The 18,772-nt window shown below is 43.9% G+C and overlaps 1 protein-coding gene and 1 pseudogene across 3 annotated transcripts in view; one reads left to right on the top strand and one right to left on the bottom strand.

Annotated features, from left to right (window-relative positions):
* WWTR1 (WW domain containing transcription regulator 1) overlaps positions 1–18,772 on the top strand; it is a gene marked incomplete at its 5' end in the record, with an annotated part of 111,302 nt that overhangs the window by 80,343 nt on the left and 12,187 nt on the right. For both annotated transcript variants that reach the window (XM_080929251.1, XM_080929250.1), the window contains one exon: positions 7,479–7,678. In XM_080929251.1, coding sequence (XP_080785377.1) covers positions 7,479–7,678 — 200 coding nt within the window. The remainder of the gene's footprint in view (positions 1–7,478; positions 7,679–18,772) is intronic.
* Positions 3,418–3,797, bottom strand: LOC308430264 (chromobox protein homolog 3-like; annotated as a pseudogene). Its single transcript has 2 exons — positions 3,637–3,797; positions 3,418–3,562 (listed from the first exon to the last, which is right to left on the bottom strand). The product of its transcript is annotated as a chromobox protein homolog 3-like (transcript).

Genomic DNA, 18,772 nt, shown 5'->3' with positions numbered 1-18,772 from the left:
AAAAGCTCAGTGTAAAATTTTAACATGGTAGCTGACACATGCCTGTAGAGTGGAAGTGATCCCTAGAGACTTTAGAGAGCACAGTCAAACGGCTGATGTTCTATGATGGCCCTAGTGACAGAAGCCCCTGGATGTAATAGAACCCTGGCCTCAAGCTAGATAGGGCTCATGGCAAAGATGGTTTTACTAAGGAAAATCTGATAAGGGCAGCTCTAAATGGACTGTGCCCATCACCTGACCTTTTCTTGTTGACAACATACAGAGTGAATAAAATAATATGCCCTCCATCAATAGCGGGTGTTTTGAAGCACGCTGACTGCCATCTTGGATTGCTGGCCTTATTTTAAATATCAACTGGTTATGGCAGCTGGTTCTATACAAGTTCTGTCTTGCTTGGTGTGTTTGATACTGTTTTATCACAGAAGCAAAGTTTTTTGTTTTGGTTCAGTTTTTGCTTATTTTTTAGACAAAGCCTTACTTTGTACTCTTGGCTGTCTGGGACTCACTATGTAAATCAAACCTGACCTTGAATTTATAGAGATCTACCCGCCTCTGCCTCTGGAGTGCCAGAATTCAAACTGTATACCACACCCAGCTTACTGCTGCCTCCTTCCTGCCTGCCTGCCTCCTGCCTGCCTCCTGCTTGCTTTCCTGCCTACCTGTCTCCTTTCTGCCTGCCTGCCGAGTAGAAATGGGAAGTTTAGGGAGACCTCAGTGCCTCAAATAAGTGGAACGATGCCACTGGGATGTTAAGGGAAATGTAGTTTCAAAACTAACCCTAGGCTGTTGTCAGCAGAGGAGGAGAAGAAACTGAGAATTTGACGGGAATTTGCTAACCATGCATATGGCCTCCTCTCCTGCATTCAAGCAGGACTTGCAGAGAATTATATGGGAATAAACTCACGTCTGTGTCCCTCTTTGGCTTCTGTGTAGCACCTGGCCCCTTGTCGTGGTTCGAATATGCTTGGCTAATGTGCTCTTGTTGGAGTAGGTGTGTCACTGTGAGTGTAAGACCCTATCCTAACTGCCTGGAGGTCAGTATTCTGCTGGCAACCTTCAGATGAAGAGGTACACATCTCAGCTCTTCCTGCATTATGTTTGCTTGGATGATGCCATGTTTCTACCTCAATGATAATAGACTGAGCTGCTGAACCTGTGAGCCTGCCCCAATTAAATGTTGTTTTGTATAGGAGTTGCCTTGGTCATGGTGTCTGTTCACAGCAGTAAAACCCTAACTAAGACACCACTGGAGTGGGGTTTTTCTTTGCACAGTCTACCTACCGATGGCTCCATTCCTGCCTACGAAGGTTTTTATAATGTCGCCTTATTGTTAGCCCTTGTTCTCTCCACTTTGCCTTCTGTGAATGTAGAACCAAAAGCTGTTTGAAAATAAGGGAAGCAAGGCTAGAACCCAGAAGAGCAAGCCACTGGGTGTCTTTGAGACCAAACAGTTATTTGCCAAACATCCTGAGCACTGTGCCCAGCAGCCTCTGAGTTGCAGGTCTCTCTGCTCTGGTTCCAGTTCTTGGACGGGGGAAGTTCTTTGAATAGTCTGTTGTGTGTTTCCTGGTTGCTGCAAAAGGCAGTAATTAAAAAGCAAAGACTTTTCCCACCTACACAGAACTGAATTTAGGAACATCCTTCAGTTTGAGCTTATTGTACTCCTAAGGTTTTGTGAAAATGACTGGAGGGCGTTGTGCCAAAAGGGTACATACCCCAGGGCAGCATTTACCAGAGGGTCACGTCCCTCCTGAGTAACCCTTACCCATAATGCTTCACAAGAACACTGTTGGTGCATCACATGCTAGGTGCTCTGGAGTGGTATTCCCCCTTCCTTCCTTCCTTCCTTCCTTCCTTCCTTCCTTCCTTCCTTCCTTCCTTCCTTTCTCTCTCTCTCTCTCTCTTTCTTTTCTTTCTTTCTTTCTTTCTTTCTTTCTTTCTCTCTCTCTCTCTCTCTCTCTCTCTCTCTCTCTCTCTCTCTCTCTCTCTCTCTCCCTTCCTTCCTTCCTTCCTTCCTTCCTTCCTTCCTTCCTTTTGTTTTGAATATAAAACTATTTACTGACCACTGTTCACTATTATTTACAACAAAGTAAATACACAGTTGGATGACATTCTGATACTACAAAGTTACTTCTCTGGCTCATTGAACCAGATCCCAAATCCTAAAAATATTCAGTAAGGCACGAGTCGGGGTGAAGGAAAAGCCTGCAGGTCATTGATTGATATCAGCAAATTTTGTTCACTTAGTCAGCAGGGCTTAAGTTCCCAACATCAGCTCAACCATGACTCTATTTCCACAGCAAACAGGTTCCATGAATCATAACCTTTCAGTACAGATTTTAACTTTCTGCAGACGAATGTTGGTTCATCAGAGGAACCTTTACAGACTGGTTGACCTGGCCCTGCCTCTGTAGACCAGCTGGCCTCTTAAATCCGAGCTCTACAGCGCTGGGATTAAAGGTGTGCACCACCACACTCAGCCCAATCTTGTTACTGAGTCACACTACTACATCTAATTCCATTTTCTGAAGGGGGAGTTGATATAGACAACATTCTGTAAATAAACAGCTGTATTTACTTGATAATACATCAATTCTCATGTGGTTGCTTTTAAACTCTCCAATAAATTACAGACTCTGCTTAATCTGAATGGTTATGGTTTATGAAAATGTTCATAAAGATGGAGTCTCATCAACGTGTGTTTTCATCTTCAGTTGTTTTGAGTATTTAAAAAAGACAAACAAGTTATGTGTTTTATGTATACACCACATACGAACAAACAAACAAACAAACAAACAAACAAACAAAAAAAACCCAGAATGGTCCTTCTGTGTCCCAGTTAAGAGTAAATTCTGACCTTAGTAATGACTGTAAAATCTCCCCAGCATTTAAAAAAAAAAAAAAAAAAAAAAAGCTGTTCTTCAAAGCTGAGGAAATACAACATGGTATCAAATATTCTATTGTTAAAGGAAGCAACTACAGAAAGTTCTTACTTGTTCAAATGAATCAGTGCCTTTTGATGCCGAACAAAACCCCAAAATATCCCAGCTACTGTCAATACTTTAAAATCAGCATATCAAACTTGATTTCCATTAGAATGCCATTTTTCCACACTAGTAATTCAAAACCCAAGATCCAGTTTATGTGTGTGTGTGTGTGTGTGTGTGTGTGTGTCTGTGTCTGTGTGTGTGTGTGTGTGTGTGTATGAGGTATATATGATGATGTATGTGATGATGTATATGTATGTATGTGCCTCATCTCCGGGACAACAATGCCAAGTCATCCTCTCCTCGTAGGAGGCAATGACAATCTGAGGACACTTCATGTTCGCCTCCTTTGCCAGCACCAGGTCAGCCTCCTCTGAGTCCTTCCATGTCATGAGAAACATGAACTCTCCACTGCTGTCTGTGGCACCGATTATTCGTTCAGGATCAAGGCCTCTGGCCAAGCCCCTTGGTTTGTCAGCGCATCTCTTTTCTTCTTCGATTTGCTATCATCAGATTCACTGTCAGATAAATATTTCCTTTTTGTAACATCGTTTTCTTTACCAGCTTTTTGAGAATTAGGAAATACTTCAATTAATTCTAGACAATCTAAATTTTCTTCTCCTTCCCAAGTCGATCAGCATCTGTGAACCCTTCCACTTCAGGAAATGCTCCACCTTCCCATTCACCGTACGATGATCCAGTACTTTTTCTACCACAAATTCTTCAGCCTCTGCCTCCTGAACTTTTCAACTCTTCACATTCTGTCCCCCCCCCCCTTTTTTTTTGCAATGTAGTTTTATTGGAGGCCATTTTTTAAATTTGTCGGAGACTTGAAGAATTCACTGCTCAGATGCTCAGGGTTGCAGATCCTGCTGTGTCTCCTGCCTGCGCCTGTGAGCTTCAGCTCAGCCACCTCTGGAGAGGAGAGGGGAGGGCAGCTCTGCTGGAGGGGGAGGGCACCTGTGGTCTCCCCTTTTTATTATAGAAAGCCTTTTTTTTAAAAAAAAAATTTTAGCCAATTTCCAGTAACAGAAGAAAACCAATTTGTCTCCTTCCCGTCAAGTAGAAAAAAAAAAAAGATGAAAAAGATAATTTTACTCTCCCGGAAGCAGGAAAAATAGATGGCTCAACTTGAATTTGATGCTATCTTATGTCAGTAGAGAAATTATGTGTTTGGATTATTTTTTTCTTTGGAGGGTAGTAAAGGTCTTGAACCCATAAGGCCTTTCTGAGGAGTTCATGATAGTTTGGCCTCATTCTGCATAGAGGCACTCTTTTTAAGAGTGGGCATTGTTTCCTCTCAAAAATGTTCTGGAACATCATCCCAAGGAATATTTTGTCTATTACAAAGTCAGATGTTTTGACTGTGTTTTCCTGGTGGCCTTCTTTGCTATGGCCCTGATCTCCAAAGGCAGTGCCTCGAAAGTTACTCAACCAGCAGTGAAGGTCATGAGCAGTCTGGTGGCTTCCCAGTGGGAAGGAACAGAGAGGAATTGTGGATGCCTGAGTTAAGACACCGGCCTCCAGGCTGCCTCCTCTGGGTTTTGTTTTCCTCATTTCTGCATCGCAATCTGAGCGGTTGCAACAAGTAGACTCTTGGGGGTGACAGTTTTACCTCCTCAGCCTTATTTGTTGTGTTTGAAGTCGTTTCAGTGCCATTTTAATCCATGACACCAGGGAAATACTGAGTTTGGTATTTGCAGGGCCATTATTTTGGTGTTTTGAACTTTTGAAGAAAGGATTTATTTTCATTTTATGTATGGGAATATTTTGCCTGAATGTATGTTTATGCACTTCATTCATGCCTGATGTCCAAGGAGGCTAGGAGAGGGCACTGGGTTCTTGGGAACTGAAGTTAAGGAGGGCTGTAAGCTGCTCTGCATGTGACAGGAACATTGTGCAAGAACAACCATTGCTCTTAACTGCCTGGCCATCTCTCCAGCCCTCGTTATTTCAATTTTTAATTAAAAAATGTGTATTTTACATAAGTAGTACATGCATGTTGGCAGACCTTTAATGACACAGAGTGGGAAGGTCTTCCTTCTTCCACACTCACCCGGTCCCTCCACAGAGGGCCACTGTCACCAGTTTTCATGAGTAGTCCCATGTTCAGATACATGCTCTGTCCCTTGTGGTTCTGTTCCTGTGACTCACAAAGTTATCTGTTTCCTTATGTTCAGGGATTGTTGTTGTTGTTACTATTATTATTATTTAGAACACCCCTGAAAGGATGGACTATAACGTGGGAATGATAGTTTGATCATGTTTCGGGGTCTGGAGAGGTGGCTCAGTGCCCCAGAGTGTGTTGTTCTTCCAGAGGACCTAATTCAGGTCTCAGTACCTATGTCTGCTGGTTTGTTTGGCTTTCTGGGCACCAGTAGATACACAAACACATAAATAAAAAGCAGTAGATAATTTACATTTAGAAGAAAGCCAACAGTATTAACAGCCCTTTTTTAACCTCGCCCACACCCGATCCGACACTGCTGATATCTGGATATTCTTCGCCTTTTTCTCGCCATAGCAGCTTTGTCAGAAAAGGAGAGATGCTCTTTTCCAGAAAGTTCAGAAAAGTCTGTTCTTTTTGAGATTATGTTTAACACTTCCTTCCTTTGACTCGAAACAGATTTTATGAATTAAGCGCTTCAGGATGTCTGTGTTTTTGTCTTACATGAAACTGTATATGAGGGAACATTTTCTATGTGACACCACATGTGCAAAGTCCTTCTTCCTCCTGCCTTCAGCAAAGGTTGGCCATTCCAAGTTCTGGAAGGAAAATACACATTTCAAATATTCTGCCATCAATAAGGACTGTGGGGTTTCTTTTTTTGTTTTGTTTTTACTTTGTTTTTCTCAAACTAAGGGTGGGAGAAATGCCCATAAGGTTCCATTGGGTGCTCATATCAAAGCTTAGTATTGAGTTGGGACTACCTCCTGTGTCTTGTACACGCTTTAGACACAGAAGCTAGACTGCTTTGTCCTTCATACAAGGAACTCCAGTTCTACGACCTGCTTCCACATAATACCACTGCAAACTGAAGATTAAAAAATTCACGTGGGGTGGAGTGGTACATATTCTTTATATACAAGATCCCATCCCCCAAACATATAAATACAGACCTTTAACTTTTGGGCTTTAATTGAAGCATCTCATTATTTGGAGGCAGAAATGGTCATGGTTCATGTATCAGCACAACCCTGACTCAAAATGTGTGTTTGTGTGTGTGTGTGTGTGTGTGTGTGTGTGTGTGTGTGTGTGTGTACTAGCATATATGTCTGTGTATTACCTTCATGTTTGGTGCCTGTGGAGGTCAGAAGAGGGTGTTGGATCTCCTGGAACTGGAGATGATAATGAGCTTCCATGAGGACTGGGAACCTGGTTCTCTAGAAGATCAGCCATAGGGCTCTTAACCAAGGAAGAGCCATATTTATATATTATAAATATATAAATTTTCTTTTTTTGAGACAGTGTTTCTCTGTGTAGCTCTAGCTGTCATAGCTCTGTGCACCAGGCTGGTCTCCATCTCAGAGTTCTCCTTGCCTCTGCCTCTGGAATGCTGGGATTAGATGTGTGTGCCACCACGGCCCGGCCTCCCTGACAACCCTTCCGGACATTTTTGGACAGAATTTTATGTAGCCAGAATAGGGCTCAGATTTGCTGTATTGCTGATGATTGCCCTAAATTTCTGACTCTCCTGTTTCCACACTTGAGCGCTAGGATTATAGGAACACACTTTCACTCCAGGATTATGGGATGCTAGGGATGAGCCCAGAGCTTCCTGCATGTTAGGCAAGAACTCTGTTAACTGAGATGTGCTTCCTGTCCTAAGAGCTATTCTTTTATGATTGACGTCTGTTTAATTTTGTTGCTCTCGGTCCACCAGTTCATCCTGAGTACTCTTGTATAGCTATTGGACATTGAAAATTGATTGCATGCCTTCTGTAATGCTGCTACAGCTATTCGGGATGTTTGAAAAGTTCACCCACTCCTGGGTGTCCTAACTTATGACAAACTTTGTGCGACATATTCTGACAATTATGTTTTATGTGAAGTTTAATATGTACTTGAGAATGGGGCTTGTGAGATGGCTCAGTGGGTCTTACTTGGTGGAAGCCCAGCCACCTGAGTCCAACTCGGGACCCACATGGTGGAAGTAGAGAATTATGGCTTACACCTGTTTGAGCCCACACATGCATGAACACAAAACACACACACACACACACACACACACACACACACACACGTAATAAAAATGCATTCTAGGCATAGGAAACATGAAATAAGATGTTTAACTGTACAGAAATCTAACACTAGATAGCATGGAGCTGATACCTATATCTCCATGAATTGAATTAAGACAATAATTGTTAAATAGTACTTGAAAGAAACTCAGGAATCCATACTCCAAAGCACAGCACATTTTGATGGTCTCTTTATGATGAGGTACCATAGGCCTTGGCCGTTGATCTGTTTGTTATTCCCTTCTGTAGCGATGACTCATCAACACCAACAAGTTGTGGCCACAAGCCTGAGTCCACAGAGTCACCCATCTCAGAACCCACCCACGGGGCTCATGAGTGTGCCCAGTGCACTGACCACTCAGCAGCAGCAGCAGCAGAAACTGCGGCTTCAGAGGATCCAGATGGAGAGAGAGAGGATCAGGATGCGTCAAGAGGAGCTCATGAGGCAGGTATGGTCTTCCCTGGTACCTGCTGGAGAGTCTGTGGCCTTGGGTGGCTGTTTGCTTTCAAGATAATGACAAAAACTCATATTCACAGCCCAGTTTCTTCTCTCAACTCTCTCTGCTTGAACTATCTTCAGGGCTGACCTTTGGAGCTCAAGGACATGCTCATATTAGCATGGCTGTCTTGACTTCCAGTGATAGTGTTTAAAAGGAGAAAAAGGAGAAATTGAGAAAGAACATCTTCCTATTAGCTGTTTGTAACAAATCATCCCCCAAGCTTGGAGACTTGAAATACTCATTTTAATTTAAGCACAGTTATATAGGTCAAGAATTTAGAAAGGGCTGAGGTAGGTGGTTCTTCTGTTGTGGTTGACTTGAGGTTACCTAGGGGTAGGCAACTGGCAGGTGGTTTGCAAGGTCCAGGAGGAGTTAGCTAATGGTGAGTATTGCTGGCCGGTTGGGCTTAGTTGGGATTATTGGAAGCACAGCAATCTCTAGAGTACCAGGACTGTATAACAGCAATCCTCCAGAAGAGAGAGAGATGAGAGAGAGAAGCTGCCAGTGTTGTAGTGTCTGGTTCTAGATATGGAGTCACCTTTGTCCCCTTTCCCTCATTAAAGGAGACAGTGGACAGGAATTCCATAAAGCAAGCTCCCAGTAACCAGCCATCCTGTTCACGTTAGAGCATGGACAAGGTAGAGTGAAAGCAGAGTGAGAACGAAAACTGGTTTGGATTTGATCAGAACGTTCTACAAAACCACATGGGCATCAGTTAGCCTTGTTTTATTTTAAGATTTTTGTCAAGTCTTATAAAGACAACATTTAACTGGGGCTGGCTTACAGGTTCAGAGGTTCGGTCCATTATCATCTAGGTGGGAACATGCATCCAGGCAGGCATGGTACAGGAGGAGCTGAGGGCTAGATGTCTTCATCTGAAGGCTGCTAGTAGAAGACCGACTTCCAGGCAGCTAGGATGAGGGTCTTAAGCCCATGCCCACAGTGACACACCTACTCCAACAGGGCCACAACTCCTAATAGTGCCACTCCCTGGGCCAAGCAGCATATACAAGCTGTCACAATTGTCTTACTGTAGCTGGGCATAGTGGTGCATGCCTTTAATTCCAGCCCTTGGGAGGCAGAGGTGGGCAGATCCTCATGAGTTCAAGACCATTCTGGTCTACAGAGTGAGTTCCAGGACAGCTGGAGCTACATGATGAGACCTTGTCTCTAAGAGGGAGGGAGGGGGGAGGGAGGGAGGGAGAGAGAGAGAAAGAAAGAGGAAAGAAGGAAGGAATAAAGGAAGGAAGGAAGGTAAGTCTTGTGCATTCCAGGCTGGTATCAAACCTAAGTTCCTCCTACCTCAGCTCCTAAATCCTGGGATAAAGATGTGCTACTATGTCCGGCTCAGTCTGGTTACTGTTTGCCTTCTATGCATATCTACTCACCTGTTCGGTCAAGAGAAAACTGCTGTGTGTCTTCTAAGGGTTCAGCATTGTACTTCATAAACAAAATAAAAAAGCCAGGCATGGAGATGCATACCTTCAGACCAGAACTCAGGACGCCCAGTCAGGGTTGACAGTTTGAGGCCCCCGAGTTGGGTGGGTATTTGCCTAGAGCATTCAAGGTTCTGGTTCCCAGCACAGAAGGAGAAAGAAAGAGAAGGAAAGAAGGGGGCATGGGAGGGAGGAAGAAAGACGCCTGGCTGAGTTTGAGCCTCTTTGCCACTGTTAAGGAAATAGTTTTAACTGTTCTGAGAGTATCCTTAGAAGGGAATATGGAGGTGTTAAGACTCTCTCAAGTTACAGCTGTTATTTTAAAATCTTTACATCTTTTATCAATAATAATGTATTGCTCATCAAATACATACATGTGGAATCAATCAATTTCTTATTTGGAAATATAATGTGACTTAGCATTTATAAATTCTCCCAGGTTTTGTATTTAATTGATCATTCATGTGTGTGTGTGTGTGTGTGTGTGTGTGTGTGTGTGTATGTTTGTTTGTGTGTGTGTGTGTGTGTGTGTATGTTTGTGTGTTTGTGTGTGTTTTCCAAGTCACTCTTTTGTTAGGAATGATTTGTGTTCCTTTCTTCCTCCTTTCTGTTGCCCTGTCTCCTCCTTTCCCACAGAAAGAATTTTTGAAAAGGGGTGTGGAAGAGTGCCTGAGATTGTTTCCTTTATTCTAGCTGTAGGTGCCTTTGAGCCAAGGATAGTTTTGATGGTTCATATTACAGAAATGCCAACACAGTTCCTTCAGTACTGATCTCTGGGAGCTGGGAACTTGGTGCATTTCAGGGCATCACAGTGTACAGTTCTTCCCACAGTGCAGCAAAAGAAAAGGCTGGCAACGTCTACCCAGCTCTGTCTGTCTGTCTGTCTGTCTGTCTGACTGTCTGTCTGTCTGTCTCTCTGTGTGTGAGTGTTTGTGTTTAGTGCATGTGTGGGCACATGTCTAGTTAAGAGGTAGGATGAATGGGTTTTGATTTCTTTAATTTTGTTACTGGAGTTTAGGGGAAAAAAAACAACTCTAAACAGAACTAATCTCACCCAAACCCCACCCAGAAACAATGATTCCTGTTATAAGTCGTAGGTAATAAGGCCATATGATGATGGTGTGAAAGTGTTTTCTGGAGATAGTGATCTTGAAAAATCATGTTGATGGGCTTCAATATTTTAGAGAAGATGTATCTTATCGTACACGTATGAATGTTTTATCTGCATTCATGTGTATGCACCATAGGCTGCCTGGTTCCTTTGGAAGAGGTCATCGGAAATCCCCCCCCACCCCTCCCCACCCCCAACAAGAGTTAAGGATGGTTGTGAACTACTTGGTGGGTGCTGGGAACTGACCTGTATCCTCTGCAAGAATAGCAGTTGTTCTTCCTGGCTAGGTCATTCCTCCAGCCCTTTGATAGGCTTTTTGATAATAGTGTGTGCAGGCATACTTGTAGAGGTCAGAGCAGTCTTCAGGAGTCAGTTCTCTCCTTGCAGCCCGGAGTTTGAGGGGTTGGCCACAGGATGGCTCAGAACCTTTACCTACTGACCCAGACTGCCAACCCCTGGAAGGCTTTTCAACTTCTTTCTTCTGGTGATTTTTTACTTTTTTTATTTGTGCCTTAACCAGGGTAGAGGTAGGAAAAGACTCAAAGTAAAAGTGAACTTTGGTTCTGCTTTCTGAATGGAAATTTATAGTGTGGAGGACTGGTTTGATCTGAGATGAGATCTCTGGGGTTTCTATGAACTCACATCTCTTGCTGACTGGGGCTGACTGGGACCAGCCCACCTCTTCTACCTGCAAATCTTGAATTGTGCAGCCTGCCTGCTCAGACCCTGTTCATTTCTCTTCCTTATTACTCTACCCTTAAGAGTTTGCTGTTGCCCATGGAGAGATCTCCTCCCCCGTCTGTGCAGCAGAGCCCAGGCTAGTCCTCCTGTCTTAGTTCATTGGTGCTAAAGTTTCTCAGGACATTAACAAAATCGATTTGGAGACAGGTTTGACTGCAGTTTTAAAGTGAGTTTGGTTTAGGATGTAATTCTATCCCCGGCACCCCTTCCTTTATCTCCCTAATGATTCCCTCAGCCAGTATTGAAGCGATTAGAAGGAATACAATGATAAATGGGACATGCCTTCCTGGAAATGGCTTTTATGGTTGCAGATGACACCATTACCTTCTTGGGTCCCAGTGGTTACCTCTTTGACTTTTGTTATTGTCACTGATCCTAGAACTTCACTTCCTGTGTATCTTTCCAATGACCACTCCTGGCCAATAAGCTATTCAGCACCTGCTGTATAGGGGTCAGAGTAGGAGCATCTCCACAGATTTAGCATCTTAACTGAGGCTGGGCCTCGTGGTAGCAGGCCTCTAGTTCTAAGTCCTTGGGAGGCTAAGGAAGGAGAATTGAGAGTTTAGGCCATCCTGGCCTGCCAATTGAGTTTAAAGCCAGCCTGGGACAGTTAGTGAGAGACGCTGTCTCAAACTAGGAAAATAAAAAGAGGGGCCTGTACAAGGACCCAAAGAGTAAAGACACTTGCCACCAAGGAAGACATTGCATCCCAAAAACCACAAGGCTGAAAGTGACCAACTACTGACACCTTGTCCTCTGACTTCTGTGCATGTAGTGTGGCTTGTATGTATGCATAGGTGGTAAACACATACACTGCACACATATATGCATATATATACTCATACATGTTGTGGAATTTTTCTAAGAATATAGCACATGTAGGTGATTTACTTGGCATGCATGAGGCCTTAGGTCTCATCCCCATATTATATCATACACATATACTTTCTGTCTGTCTGTGTGTGTCTCTCTCAACCTGGAATATTTCCCTAAGTGTAGTCCCTAAATTTAGCCTTATTTACTGAAGCAACAGCAGTGGTCTTTGAGGGCCTGCGGTGTTGAGAGACTGTTACTATTTTCAAGCAAAATTCCATACTATTTCCCCTCATCCTTTCTTTAATTGGCACTTTGGGGTGAGGGGTGGGAGGTAGGGGCCCCGAGAGCACAGCCTGTAAACAAACTGCTGACTAAGGCTGGTCTTTAGTTTCCAAGGCAACTGGAACACAGAAGGAGGGAAGCAGGCATAGAATTCTTTTAGCAGGTCTTAGGGATTTCTGTCCAACTTGACAGCTACTGGGCCTGGGGGAGGCAGATCAGTAGACAGCTTCACAGGGCCATTTCAGATCCGTGCTTCCAAGGAGAGCAGTGCTGAGCTCAAGAAGGTTTAAAGGTCTGTTTTCTGTCATGAGTGTTTAAGAGATTTTCAGAAAATTTAACATGTAAGGTAACCAGTGGCTGTTTACACAGCCTTTGGAACACTGTTCAGTTTTTTAGGAAAGCACACTGTAGAGCTAGGTTTGAGGATTGAGTAAGGCATTTGACAGCTCCTGTTGTCCTACATTTACCATATACCTGCACATCATCTGCAGTGAACTGGCTGTTTTAAGTTCATTTATTCATTATATTGCTCAACAAATGTTCTTATCACACATGTTGGGCAGGAAACAGTTTGTCCCTAGAACATCTATTTCAGTTTCTAGAAAGTGTTGAATTTGTCCAGGAGTTGAGTACATCTACTGTGTCCCACCATGAAGGAAGGTAGTATATTATCTGTAAAAAGGACTACTGCCAGCTACAGGCCAGCCTGAAGTTCGCTGGTCTACAGCAGATTTCAGGCTAGCCAGAGCTATGTGATGGGACTTCGGTCCAGGTAAGGGTAAAAAATGGGGAGGAAATAGGAAAGGTGCCAGTTCAAATCTTTCAAAAGGACTTTCCCCTCATCACTGCAACCTGTTTTTGATACTCACTTGTCCCTTTAAATAAATACATACATAATAAAAAGCCCCTTTGACAACAAATTGGTCATTGTTTTAAATCAGACTCACTTTGTACTAAGGAAAATGAGGTCACAGAGGTATGAGGAAGTATTTCGTTTCAAAAATCTACTCCACCTTTTTGTTTAAGTCAAAAGTATATGGGAATTTTGCCTTCCTTTGAGAGATTCTGGGAGATAACAGGCTTTGGATGATAGGATTCAACAAGTATTTTCTCCCAGGTACCCACGTTTCGATCTGCACTTTCTCGTACAGCCAGCCTGGCGGCTGTGCTTGTGTGAGGAGTGTTTCCGAGACACTCCAGGAAGCATGGCTCTGAATTTCTAGAATCACTTGGCACAGGGTTTAAAAGAGATTGACATCAGAACCCCTTCCCAGGCAGATGGCAGCCTCCATGGCTTTGAGACAGAGGGGGCTGCATCTCTGCACCGAAATAACTCTTCCGGTAGGATTGAAACTACTGCTCTCATTTCTTTTCATTTGTTCCTATTTGCCCCACCCTTTATAATTAAAACAATTCGGGCCTTCCATTCTGTAGAATCCCCGCCACACACTTAAGTCGAGCTGAGTGCTCTCTGGAGAGGTTATTATCATCCAGTTAGCTCTTTGAAGTACGTTCCAGCCAGGGCAGGAGCTGGCTGGTGGGAGGTGCCCTTCGAGCCAAAACCACTCCAGGCAGGCCCCGCTTTCCATTGCTGCTTAAGGTCTAGCTTCTTCTGCTGATTTATTCCACAGAACTGCAGGCCAGTGGGGGAGGGGGTGTCGGGGGGGGGACTTACGGGAAGGAAGCTTCCAGAACATCTTAACTCACAAACTGTCTGATGCCTTTCATTATCCCTTGCATTCACCACACAGCCTGCCAGCCCTAGGAGGGTGTCTTCTGAATCCACAAATGATTTTTGGTTTTGTTGTTTAAGGGAGCTGACAGATTACCATAAACTCACGAAGATCCCAAAGACCCCACTTTACAAAGGCTTTCCATTCCCAGCTCTCTGGGAAGAAAACTCAAAGCTGGTGGGGGGAGGGGGTGGAGCTGGACTACCATGGCAGCTTGTCAGAACTTTCTGAGACTGGCCTTTAAAAAATGGAACCTTAAAACTTTGCTAAATGTGGTGTGAATTCCCAGGACACTAGCTCCACCCACATACACCGAGAAGGATCATAAAACACTTTCAATTCCATCTTCGCCCCAGTCCGTGGAGGAAAAGTGTGCTCAGTACTGTTGAATAGGCTGGTTCATTACGTTTTCTTCTAAACAAGCTGAGTGAGGTCATGGGGTTGGTATTTCCATTTTATAGCTGGGAGAACAGGATCAGAGAAATGAGGAAACTTGCCCAAGTTTCATATCCAATAGTAGGTGAAAGGGCCTGAATCTCAGGCCTGCCAACTTCAGCTCCCACTTCCTTCTCCCTGGTGCTCTTGTCTGTGGAAATTACTGGAATAGCTTCAGAGGTCAAACGGCCTGGATCTAGACACTGGCTCCACCTGCTGTTAGCTATGGGCCCTGGGAAACCCACGTGGCTCTCTCGGGCCCTCAGTAAGTTAATGGAGTCCAGTGTGCATTATGAAGCACACGTAGCTAGCACATTGCAAAGTCTAGGCCAGTCCCTCTGCCTCTCAAGTCTTTCTGTGCCGTCCGTGACGTCTTCTGTTTGTCTCCCTCTGCTCTTTGTTTGGTCCATGTCCAACGAGAGAGGACTTCCTAAAGCATATTAAACGAACTGTCAAGAATCTGGTCCAAGGGGCTGCAGAGATGGTTAAGGGCACTGGCTGCTTATCCAAAGGCCCAGAGTTCAGATCTTGGCACCCATATGGCAGTTCACAACCAGCTGTAACTCTAGTTGGGGGGGTGGGGGAGCACATCCTCTTTTGGACTTCTTGGACACTGCACACATTTGCTGAACAGACATACCTGCAGGCAAAAAGCAAGCAAACAAACACCAACAAAGAACCCAACCCCATTCATGTAAAAATAAATATCAGTTTTTAAACATTAAATTAAAAACAAAGAATTTAGTCCAAAATCTCACAGCTATATTGTAACTGATCTGGGATTTGAACCCTGATCACTGTGACTGCTTTCTGTTATGCCAGGCTTAGGACAGGTTCAACAGCATCCTTGACTACTTCTTGAGAATTCCACTGACCAATAGAGCTGAGGCGTAGCCAGCACCTTAGTGGTTACAACTAGAAAGTTCTTCACTCTATCTGCCACAAACCTGTGACTGCAGGAATCTTGTAATTCATTAGCAGTTTGAGAGCCATTGCGAGGCCTTGGGTTTTGTGATGTCCTGACTCTTTTTCTGGTGGTCACACATTACATGACTCGGTGCCAGTGTTGAGACAGAGCTTGCTGGCATGGCAGGGAAGTCAGCTGGAGGACTTGCACAGCAATGAGGATCCGTTACTTGGCGTGGATGAAGACTGGAGACCAGACAGGGATTAGGTGAACATCCTAACACCCGTTCACTGCCCATTCTTTATGGTGGTTTGTCTACCCTCTAGAATCATGTAATTGATGTTTTTATATTCTAACTAGCCCTTATAGAAGACATACAATCCAGGTATTTTATTTACATGCTATAGGTCTAGATTGGGCAAATTTTGAAACTATTCTAACTTATGCTCCAGCCATATGGCCCTGGTTTCTTGTTTCTCCTGGCCACGTGCTCATGGTCTGTTTCCTCATGGCATTACCCTCTTTCCCCACAGCCCCCAGCCAGGTATCCAAAAACCCACCTACCTCTGTCTATTGCTCAGTCAGAGGCTTAGCCTTCTTTTCTGACCAGTGAACTTGGGGAGAAAGGTTTGCAGGACAAAAGCTAATCTGTCTGAGATATAGTATTTAGCTTCATAGAAGCACCAGACAAACCCTCTACAGAATCTTCTAGGAAGGCAGGCATTGTCTTAGTTGTTGCTGAGACTCGTACCTGGAGTGTGACAGACAGGGAGGGTCACGGTTCCAGGAGATGCATCATAGTATGGAAGGCATGGCAGCAGAAAGTGCTCACATAGTGTCTAGTCAGGAAGCAGAGAGAAATGGCGTGCAGTTAGCTTGCTCGCTTTTACATAGTCCAGGATCCCAGTCCATGAATGGGTACTGCCCAGATTTAGGGATCATCTTTCCACTTCAGTTAACCTAGATTGTTAATTTAATCATAGGTAATTCTTCACAAGTATGTCCAGAGGCTTGTCTCCAGGGTATTACTCTACATCCTGTCAAATTGACAGCCCCAGTCATGTTTGACCCTGCGTGGTAGTGATGACATTAGGTAAGATCTGAAGAGAATAAGAGGAGCTGTTTGGAGCCCAGTAATTAGGCATGAGTACTTTTGAGTACCAGCTAGGTGTTTGAAGCCAAGAGGGGAATGTCGCCACCCTCTGGGGGCTGTGATGGTCTGCGAAGACACCTGGATTGTCACTGTATTGCCTAAATACTAACATTGGGTAAGATGTGTCTGGAGGAAGAGACCTGAAGTACTGAGATGTGGAGAAATCAGAGGCTGTTAGAGGCCAGGAAGGGTGAGGTAGAAATGACAGGACTGGTGGTGTCCTGTGACGGAACCCAGTATCGCCCTCGGCGCTCACCAGCTGTCCAGCTGTGCTAGCTTGATTTTCTGTTGCTGTGGTAACTTGAAGGAGAAGAGGGTCTCACCAGCTACAGTCCTTCCTTTAGGAAGAAGCTGAGGCTGGAGCTCAGAGCAGGAACAGTGGAGGAGTGTTCCCCACCTGGCTGCTCAGTTTGCTCTCTGACAGAGCCATTTGCCCAGGGATGGCCCTCCCACATCTGTCATCAATGGAGAAAGAGCCCCGCAGCTCTGCCCATAGGCCAGTCTTACAGAGGCAATTTCTTCTCCCCAGGTGACTCTAGTTTGTGTCAGATTGACGTAAGCTAACTAGCACACACCTGCCAAGACCAGAGACACTGGTAATTAGTCCTGAACACTCTTCTTGGTGGAGGTAAGGTTGGGTGTTTGCCCTTTTGCTTATATAAGGACTGTAGCTGTCAGGTGATAGCATACTGATCTAGACTTTAATTACTCCCATTTTGATAAGGACATACTGGTGAGGTTGGTCCTTTATGTTTAGCCTTTGGTATTATCTCCCCTCCCCCAAATTTGTGGGCAGATATAGAAATTTTTTTTTTAACTTAAAAAAAAAAAAAAAAAAACAGAAGTATCTTACTTATTGCTGTGATTAAAACATCATGACAAAAAAGCAACCTGGGAAGGATGGACTTTATTTCATCTTACACTTAGCCCATCACTGAGGGAAGTTGGGGCAGGAACCTACAGGTAAGAACTGCACCGGGCCTGGAAGCATATTTTCTGGCTTACTCAGTCAACCTAGGACGACCTACCTCGGTACCGCTGTGCTGCCCCTAGTGAGCTAGGCCCTCCCACATCAATCATTAACCAAGAAAACGCCCCGCAGACTCCCTGCTAGCTCTCCCATGGAGGCATTTTCTCAGTTTGCAGATGACTTTAACATGTGTCAACTTGACAAAAACACCACACAACAGCAAAAAAGCCGGCAGGTGGAATTTTAAAAGTCTTCAATGTAGAACTGTTATAAAACACAGTTCTCATCACTTTATAGTTAAACCTAACTTTAGGTGGTATTTTATGTTTTCTTAGCCTGGTGATGCATTTTCACATATTGGTTCAATTTTTCTAAAGTGAGAGGAAACTCTTAGGTGTCCAAGTGGGTCAGTTCCCCACAGCAGTCAGGGATACTTTTAAAGTCATCTGTTTACATATGTGTTTTTGTAGTTCTGGGGATGGAGCCCAGGGATTTTCTTGTACCTCTTAGGCAAGTCCTCTACTGCCGATGTGTTTATTTTGGTCTTTAACCTTTGTTCTTGAGATTGGTATGCAGGACACGAGCATTGGTGCAGTGACTTCTGAGCATCTTTGTCATAACAGCAGCACCTTGCATGTGTGGCATTACTAACCCCGCTGTGAGGTGGCAAGGGACAAAATTGTGAAATGACTCAATGATATCTGGTGTTCTGTCTCTGTTACTGGCCACTCCGCACTGTGTATGTCGTGTTAGGCACAGGCGAGGAGGATTCAGGTGAACTGCCATCCATCTAGGCAGAGTGTATACTAATTTGTGGTTGAACATGTGATTTTTTTTAAATTTCTCTTTTGTTATTACCAGCATATTTTTAAATACTTCTATTTGAATATATACTATTTCTTATTTACTTACTCAGGATTTTATGGGTATCTACTGCATACTTCATATGGTTACAGGTAGTGGATATGTAGGCATGAACATGGTGAATAAGGCCCCCTTTTTTATGGGAGAGGACAAGATAAAACCCAAGTTTCTGTGAAGAAAACAGCAATAGGTTAAAGAGCAGACAGTGATGGGAGGTGGGGGTGAGCTTATAGGCAGAGGTAAGGAGGACTTTTTCTTAACAACTCTGTTTTATTTGAGGTAACTTTTTGTCTGTCAGATGTTTTATTTGAAGGGATAGAGATGTTTCTGGGGCTTGGGTCCTACAACTTTGATGTTGTAAACACGTTCTCTACCGTAGGGCTGCAAGACAGGATTCTAACTATGGTTTCAATTCACTGGCTCGGGCTCAGTCATTGTTACATAGCAACACAGTCCTCAGAAAACATAGATTATACAGTGAATATCTAATAAGTGTAACATTGATTCATCATAAAAACTGAATCTTTGTGATCATTCAGTGAAAGCTTATAGCAAATGACCTGGAACTTTGTCAACTTGCAGCCTTTCATTGGAA

The sequence above is a fragment of the Micromys minutus genome (genome assembly GCF_963924665.1).
Source record: "Micromys minutus genome assembly, chromosome: 15".
Taxonomy (NCBI): domain Eukaryota; kingdom Metazoa; phylum Chordata; class Mammalia; order Rodentia; family Muridae; genus Micromys; species Micromys minutus.
The sequence above is the reverse complement of the archived record's forward strand: the minus strand, read 5'-3'. Positions and strand labels throughout refer to the sequence as shown.